The following is a 9,444-nucleotide window of genomic DNA, read 5'->3' as shown; positions in this document are numbered from 1 at the left end:
ATGTACTAGATGCTCAGCTAGGTAGTTGTAGTTATAACGGCTCAGCTATATTCTAGATGAAGCTCAGCTAGAAGCTAGACGCTCAGCTTAGTTGTATAGTAAAAACTCTCAAGTCGGAGGGTGAGTAGGGCTCCGGCACTTTAGGCTTTGAGTGGTTGGTTCCTTCTCTTCAGCTGTCAAGTTCTCGACTGAACCAGTGCTTTGAATATCGGATCATTGCCGCGAGTCGCGCGCCCGTAAGGGACGATAAACGGATACGTAAGAGCATCCAAGATGCATACATATGTGTATGTATATAAAATACCTGCGCTCCGGTGAAATAACCTGCACCTGGTCACACATATGTACCTACGCGTTCACGAATACACAATGAGAGAATTGGCATAACAAATGCCATTTTACAACAATATATACAATAGTCACATTTACAAATACATGATAAACATAACATCCAAACAAGAAACATAATGAGAGTGAAGGGATAAACTAAAAAGGAGTATATTTCTTATGCAAGAGTCCATCCCTCATAAATCATCTTAATGATATTCAAATTAAATGTCGTAGTATTGAAAGCATGAAAATAAAAACAAGAGGAGGGTAAAGGGCATGTTGGGCTTGCCACATCCTTTTCATACCAAGAGCCAACCCTCCAACCTCTTTGACAAAGGGGTGTTGCACTAATGATGAACATGTAGCTTACTATACTGCCACTTGTTTCATGGTGCTCATAAAGGTGTTGGAGTATCCACTGTCTCTGCTCCAATTTCGATTTTTAACAAGAATGCGGCTCGGGATTTGAACACTTCACTTCTTGAGACTTTACTTTGCTTAGTCTCGACTATTACTTTAGCAAGAAAATAGCCCCCCCCCCCCCCCCCCCCCCCCCCGGTATTGGGACATATCTATTCTCCAGAAATTTGAGTACTTGATCGCCATCTTTTTGCACAAGGTCTGTAGTGCCTTCCCATATATTGGCCAGTGATTAGTGACGTATTCTACTCTCTAGCATTATGGTGTACAATTTCTACTCGTTCTATTTATTTGTAAATTTAGACTCTCCTATGTGACTTTCAAGAACTTTTTTTTTTTTTAGTTGTCTCGGATTATGATTTTATGCTAGATTAAATTATTTTTAATAAAATTTTGTAGGGTTGATCCTACCTTACTGATGGGTACAAACAAGAAAAAATTAAACTGAATATATAACTATTGTATAATTAATTTATGAAAAACACATTCTGTACACATTAAACATTTACATCACATTTCAAAATTTACATTATACTTCTAATTTTTTAGATTAACAATAACAAATATTCCAACTAAAAACCTCCATTTCAAGTCTACCGTACTTTGATATACATGTACAATGTATGTGAATAGTCTAGATCGAGGAGAAGGATGAAAGTAACTTGAGCAGTGGGTCCAAGCCAGACATTACCAGGGGCAGAAGCCTCTTGTTCCTTGGACTGAAACAAGGTTCCCCCTTTAGTTTGTATGGATGCGAGATAGCGTTGCATCTCCGAAAGAGCCCATCTACGTTTTCTAAAGTTCTCTAGCTTTGTTATACCGGTAGGTCGTGTCGGGATGGAATTCAGTGACCTGACCTGCGTGCCTCTTCAACATGTTGCCCTCCTTGAATTCCATGAGGAACGTTCTGGTCACATCTTGCTTGTATTGAGAAAAGCAGGTTTCTCTTCCAACCTTTGTTGTGTTTACACACGACTTGTGAAACCAGCGGCCTTCTCACACGCCAAATTGGTACACTTGATCATTTCTTCCGGTTTGTCCTAGCTTATACCAGATGGCTTTCCTGTCCATCTCACACAGGATTTGTGGAATTTTTGGCCATTAGGACAATATGCATTTGAGCATGTCAGTGAAAGGAACTCGCTGGTTTTGTCCTGCATAGGCAGAAGGTCAACTGACCTGACCTTGAGCACTCTAAGCTCCAGTCCCCCCTCCCCCCTCTTCCTTTGTAGTGTCCACACCAGCACCCCTCTCACAGGAATCGAGTGAATATGAAGGTTTTTTTTGCCTTGGTTTCTCTCTTTTGGGGGTACAAATTCTTTGTCTTTATACAACAACAACTTGCATTTCCACACAAGTCATTCCACATCCCTTGAAAACACACGATACATTTATCAAAGAATACAATTTAATCTTCACACATAATGTAACTAATGAACATGTTAAATTTGCCACAACACTGAAAATACTGCTCAAAACAAACATGAACGTACCATCGTGATATGGTGGGATCAAAGAAATTATTAGACAAAAAATAATTGCATCAATTGTATTATTGCAGACAAGTGAACATATAAAAAGCTATCAAAACAAAAGGAACAACACTGAAAATATGATATACTATCATTGTCAAGCAAGGTTTCATTCAGATTAACAAAGAAATAACTTATTATTTTGTAAGATAGTTGCTCCATCCTGTGGCCTGTTACAGGGCTCAGCACAAGGAATGAGAGAAAGAAGTCACTTTGGTTGAAGCTCTTTGGTTTATTACTCGCAAGATGATCTTGATAGTATAATAGGTCCTACTTGTGTATTCCATAATCATGTCTTGTAGCCTTCTGCGTGATATATTAATTTCAAGTTTGCAGCCGCACAAGTATAAAGGCAGGCCCCGGTGTAATGGCCGGTGGACACCGCCACTCTGCCACACACTGCTCCAGAAATATATCATTAACACAGTCAATGAATAAAATTAAAGTCCATGACTAATTAAATATGTGTCAAAGGAGAGTTCTTTATTCATCAAAATTTATGATCAAAACATGTCAAAGAAAATATATTGCTGAGCTGGGCGACTGTATTCAAACTCTCAAGCTCTTCAAACTAACGGAGCATGATGAATACAGGAGCTGGCAACAACGGAACATGGAGAACAGAAAATGTGCCTCTAAGACTGTGCAAGATAGAGATGTTTTGATTTTCATTTTTAATTAGAGCCAGGAAACATTCAAAGAATTACATCTATTTATAATTGATATGAATGCAACGCCTTGACATCGCAATCCTTGTTCTGTAATCTGTAGTGTTTCAGTTTTGAATCCAGTCAAACAAAATGACCTTGTACCACTTGGTTTTCTTCCTTACATAGACAGAGGGAGATCAATAGAGAGATCCCATAGGCAAATTCAAATACAAATACAATGATTGTTTTACAGATTATTGATGTTAACCCTTACTGTACATTTTCAGAGATTGCGCCGCAACCGCTTGGTATTTTGAATTGTTGTTTCATGACTATTTTCCCTCAAGTCTTACGCACATTTTGATACCATTTTCGTCGAAATCGGATATACCTATAAGGCGTTACATAACAATTAGTATGCGCATGTCGTCAAAAAAAAAAAAAAAATGAAAATCGCATCAAAATTTGCATAAATTATCTTTATTAATTACATTAAAATAACTTTTTTGTGTTAAAAAAGAAGTTTCATATGAATAATGAGTTTCAACATTCAAAAAGTGGAGTTTGACACGTTTTCAGTAAAATGCATAAAATTAGCGCATATTGCATAATTAATTAGGCTAACGACAAAAATTTGCATATTCGGAAAAAACTAATTATACCATCTTGTTCCTTACGTAAATATCTACAATCATGCAAATTTTCGTGTTCATCGGACAATCGACGGCCGAGATCATAGGGGGGCCTCCCAGGCCCCCCCCCCCCCCCCCCCAGTCAGTGGGTGCTCAAAATAGCCCAGTACAGTAAGGGTTAAAGGTAAAGACCAGTTATGGTCATGCGATTGCATTGTGAAAGAAACGTTGTGGAATCGATCAGAAAAGGTTGATCATCTAGCATCTAGCATCTGCAAGGTTCTGGAATCATCAAAATGATAAGAAATTTGGCCCATTCTTCGTAAAGTTACAAGCACTATACACAGAAAGATGTATATGGGACTACCCTATATCTCTCACAGACCATGAGAGAAACAAATTTACCAAATATATGAATTAGTTGGCCTTTTCCCGGCAAATTTTTTATCATCATGTATTAGTCAAAACATATTCTTTCACATGATTGGTAATGAGAGCTTCCATTTCATTTTTTGAAATTGGGGCATTTCCAATACTGGTCTTTACCTTTAAGCTCATCGGCCTGTAATTCCCTGGTATGTTAAGTGAGATAAGATCCTGACATAAGACGTGTAGGCTACATGTATGTCAATGTTTGTTAGGTGATTATCTATCCCATTAGCTTCCTCCCACAACTTTTCTTTTTTTCACTTTTATTTTTGTTAATGTTGGTTATAGATTAATGTCTCAAAAATTTGATGCCTCTTCCTCAATCTTGGCCCTTTTTTTTTTAACTGTAACAGTGATTACGACATGTTGTAGAAACTCTTGTTTTAATAGAATTGTGTAACCTGGTCAGAAAAAAAATATATGGAGAAATTGGAGATACTTTCCATGACTTCATAAATCTATTGTTCATGTAAACGGATTTTTTTTTTTGCATGTACATGTTTACTTAAAAATCCCATTTAAGTTTGTCACTACAGTTCAGCGTTCTGTTTTCATACCGTTTAATCTTTATGAAAAAGAGGATCAGAGCTATCTTTTTTTGCAAAGGCTGCTTCTGAGCTATTTCATTCACCTGTTCTTTGCTCATTTTAATGATTGGTATGTATAGTAAAATAATTGGTTGTCTTATACGTGTATGTACAAAGCCATTAGCCGTTTAAAAACTACAAAATTTTCATTTTGTTTTATTATTATAGACATATAATGTCCTTCTTGTAATTTAAAATGGACTTGTTTGTTGTAGAAAAAGTTGTTTTTGAGGACTTGAAATAGCCTATTGATAGTTATAATTTATTTTGTGAATGTTGAATGTTATAGGAGATGTTAAATGACTGTAAAATGCTACCTCAAACTTAATCATCTGTGCTTCAGAGTTATTGGCCCGAATTCACAAAGGAGGTTTGTTGACAAACCTTGTTTTTTCGTGCGTCATAAGCGTCATATGACGCGTTTTCACAAACTAGGTTTGTAAAAAACACGTCAAAACGCGTCATATGACGTACATAAACCTTGGTTTGTCGACAAACCTCCTTTGTGAATTCGGACATTGTTTATTTTGAGTTGGGGGTCGATCTTGAGGCAAACCCTTTTTTCTTCAGGATAATGTGCTTAAACTTTGTATTTTCCCCAATGGTCCTTTACTTCATGTCTCAAGAGGATGAAAATGAAATCAAGCATTTTGTGCATGCATTGTATATATATATAAAAATGAAAAGATATCGAAGTTACATGTCTACTACACTGACTGATGATAATATTTGTAATGTGTATACAGATGTATTGCATATATCATATATTTTATACACAAATAAATGAATACAAAGTAAAAGATCTTGTGAATTTTCAGATTGTATTTGTTGGATTTACTTTTGAGTTCAGTGCCTCTGATGGTATTTTTGTTTAATTGATTAATCTAATCAAATTGTCAACATACCACTTTACAGGATGTGTTCACAATTAAACATGATCTTATGAATGGAGAGTTTGAAGGGGCCCAGTTATCACCAGAATTTCTGGTAGGAAACATTCCTAGATTTGAACTTATTGAAACACCTGCACCTGTATTCAATTAAACACTTGAACTATGTCAAGTTTATCAATTTAATAGCATTTTGCTGTCATCAAAGTATTTTACTGTTAATTCACAAATTAAACATATATATAAAGACTGTTTGATGGAAAAGGTGTCCATTATGTATAGGTTCCTTTGAACATGTTCTAAATTAGGAACCATTTCCAAGGGAAATGAAAAATGTGGTCTTCATAGACAGATGGACATTAACTTGGACTTCCCTGAACAGCCTATAATTCACGTTTAATCCTGTATCATTAAAATGTCTCTGGATAACAGTTGAAATAAAGAAGCGGAGGGGGAAAAAGTAGGTGGAAATGCAATCGATTTATTCAATATACAATAGATTAAATATTGTACAAATATATACTTTTAAACCTTTAATATAATTCACCCCATTACATGAGCTTTGTACAATAAAGTTCATTCTAGAATTAGTAAATGTACACGGTTTATATACAAATTTACATACATAAGTATACAACATTTTGTAAAGAAAAATGTATAGCCTGAAAGAAAGTTTAATTTACATTCACTGACAAAGAAATGTTTAAGGATAGCTGCCTGATCACAAATCATGATCACAAATAAACATCCTAAATAAACATCCTTAAAATATCAAAGTTTGATTCATATAGCTTATATAGATAGTATATTACAATAGATACCGTCTGTTCAAGGCCAGAAGGGCATTACATGTAACTCTGTGTTTAAATATATAAGTTAATAATAATGCCCTTTCTGGCTCCAAACCGACGATACATTTTATGGAAGGACGGTATAGTATGGACGGCTCTATTGAATTGGTTATAATAAGTAATTCTCATACAGAGCATATTATTTCTATACAATATATACAGATTTGATACAAAACAAAACTTTTTAGTCATAATATATGGATAGGAACCAGGTTAATAATTTATGTATTCTAAAACAAGTAATAAAGAAGGAAAACTTGAATTCTCATTGCACCTGGGCTCTCATACAAGTGCTCTTATGTAGTATTAAATATTTCTACGTTAATAGACCACATACCTTAGATCTCAAACATGTCTGTTCTACAAGATTGCAGTGAAATGCTTCAAAATCTTAAGCTAAGTGACGTAAGCAGTGCAGTATCCATCCCTTACAGAGGAAATGGTAGTTTAAGTAATGAAAACACAGGTACATACATTGAATAATACATCAGCAGAATCATGAAGGAAGCAGAGTTTGAGGGCAGCATCAGGAAATTCACCCAAATACTAGTTTCAAATAAACGTCTCGTACTCACTTTGCTGGCTATACAGAGCTCGTAAATAATATTACAGAAAACATGACCATGTCAATCTACAAACAATATTTCTTCTCCATTCCTATATACATTTGATTTAAAAAGTAAACACTTGGTAGGTATTCAAATGTTTTAATGGTGGTTCAGAAATAAGAGCACCTAAGAAATATAATTGAAGTGACTGGAAGAACAGAAATAAAATAAAATGCACAATAAACAAAACGGCAGTGGTGGTGTCGTGAAAAGGAATAAATACAGCTACAGTTTCGATGGATAAAGATAAGTACCGGTAGCTGGAAGCTATAATTTCAGAAACATTCCAGAACTAGAAAGAATTCCCGTTCACATAAGTTTGTTTCTCTTATTCTTCTTCTCTTTCTTCTTTCTGATTGTATGGGATATTCACACTTGTTATATACTCACTTCATGAGAAAGGTATATATATACGCTCATCAACTTCCAAATAAATGTAATTATGCAAGTCTGTACTAGATCATGCATAAATAATACAAAAAGTACAGAATTAGTACAATAGAGCATAAAAGGATTTCAGTAGTGATGTCTTTATAATATACTTTCAACAAAAAAATGAAAATACTAAAGTATTTACAGGATACCCTGTTCCATTCTATATTGACTGAACTGATCTCTTTATTAAAAAAAGATTAAGCAGGACTGTAACCAAATTCATATTTAAGTTAGTCCTGCAAATATGTAGTGAAAAATATTTTGATATCATATGCAAAGGACTTCCTGTTTTTGAAGGTCTAGAAACCTACTTGAGTTTTTTCACTGACTGCTTTTGTTCTACAGCCGACCCAAACCAAGTTTCTGAAAATTTTACCCCTCCATGTACCTGTAGTTGTTAATTTTCATTATTGCCAATTTTCTCCAACATTTCTTGTAACTAGAAAACTTTTTTGTCATAATTTCCAATTTAAAAAAAAAAGTTTTCCCTTTGAATGGGTATATAAGGCTACCTCACTGCTTGAAATGTAAAAATCATGGATTTGATCAAAATGTTCTCAATAAAGACTTATAATTTTTCAAAATATTCTTTTTCTCTCTCTGAGTAACAAAAGCTGCCAAACTCCCGCAATCACTAATATGGCCATAAGACAGATCCAATCCATTCTATACTATTGTCAAGTTTCATTACATATTTCCTCATAATAGTTGGCTGAGCTTTGCGTATACGTCATAAGCAGACGTAAGATCTACTGCTCGATGGTGCGGACCTCCCCCGAGGCTGCTGTACCAGGGGGTGCAGGCATACCAGGTGGTTTGTTCTTGGTCATCTTGCTGGTGTGCTCCAGGAGGGAGAGACACACAAAGGCCCAGTTGTAGAGATTCTGGGCCGGCAGCGACCCATGCTTTGCTACTGCACCATGGGGCACATCTGTAGGTGTAATCAATGAAATTAAACATGGCTTTAATATGTGTATTGATTTAAAATCAATTGACTGATATTACCAGCACTGAATCAGAGCCATCTATATACAGAGTTTGGCCCAACAAATCAGTAGTCGCCATATTGTGTCCAACTCGAACCGGGTTGGCCAAACTCTGTGTATAGATGGCTCTGCACTGAATGAGATGCTGAGAACTTAAAGAATTATTATAGAAAGCTGCTGATAATGGTTAATATATGAATACAAAACCCAAAACTATTGTAAATTGCTCACAGAGGCCACTTTCGCCGCAAAAGAAATTTGCGAATTGCAAATCTCTATGTTGGTGATCAGCAAAGGAGGATATCAAGTTCAAGTTTTATTTCCTCATCTGATTTTAAAAAAACACAAATACAATTTATATGCAGATATACAATAGCAAACATTAAAAATTGAAATCATAATGTGGTGGGAAAAAACAGAGAACAATGGATATAAAAGACATTTCCTTAATAAATTAAGAGACTCAGTCAAGCACAGCAATCTACAGCAGTATAGTCAAGCAGGGTCTTTAAAATCATCTTGTCACTCATAACCATCATCTAAAGCTCTAACAAGTCATGCCCTAACCCAAATCTAATCCATTGGCTCTGCAAGATACATAGATGACCTAAGTTTGGCAGGAATCCATCAATCAGTTCTAGAGATAACGCGAGAACGGGAGGGACAGACAACCCGAAAACATAATGCCTCTGGCTACTAACAGAGGCATAAATTAATGAATGTGTTTACACTCACCTTTAAGATGCTTAGAAATCATTTCAACGATTCCAGGAATGTGTTGAGCCGTGGGATCAAACTCCTCGATCTTCTTGATCAGCTCAGGACCAACAAACTGCAATTCAAACATGATGGAAAGAAGACTAATTCAAATTTCCATTTTTTAAATCTCACATCTCCTGCCATTTACATACCTATCTCCACCATCTCCATTTCCAATCAAGAATATCTTGATATCTTGCATACAAAAGTGGTGCAAAAATTTCACAGTATAGATTGTTTTTACATACATATACTTTGCAACGACATTGTGTAAAATTCTGACTGTATGCATAAATCATTAAACCAAGCAACCAGTACAAATGAACTTTCAGGTC

The 9,444-nt window shown here is 35.4% G+C and overlaps 1 protein-coding gene across 5 annotated transcripts in view; it reads right to left on the bottom strand.

Moving 5' to 3' along the window:
- Positions 1–5,931: 5,931 nt before the first annotated feature.
- LOC588946 (EF-hand calcium-binding domain-containing protein 5) overlaps positions 5,932–9,444 on the bottom strand; it is a 30,176-nt gene continuing 26,663 nt past the window's right edge. For all 5 annotated transcript variants that reach the window (XM_030991511.1, XM_030991512.1, XM_030991513.1 and 2 more), the window contains 2 exons: positions 9,086–9,182; positions 5,932–8,295 (listed from right to left, as the gene is read on the bottom strand). In XM_030991511.1, coding sequence (XP_030847371.1) covers positions 8,114–8,295; positions 9,086–9,182 — 279 coding nt within the window. In that variant the 3' untranslated portion in view covers positions 5,932–8,113. The remainder of the gene's footprint in view (positions 8,296–9,085; positions 9,183–9,444) is intronic.

This window comes from Strongylocentrotus purpuratus, unplaced genomic scaffold, assembly GCF_000002235.5.
Source record: "Strongylocentrotus purpuratus isolate Spur 01 unplaced genomic scaffold, Spur_5.0 spur5_scaffold_2, whole genome shotgun sequence".
Taxonomy (NCBI): domain Eukaryota; kingdom Metazoa; phylum Echinodermata; class Echinoidea; order Camarodonta; family Strongylocentrotidae; genus Strongylocentrotus; species Strongylocentrotus purpuratus.
This window is presented reverse-complemented; position numbering and strand designations above follow the sequence as displayed.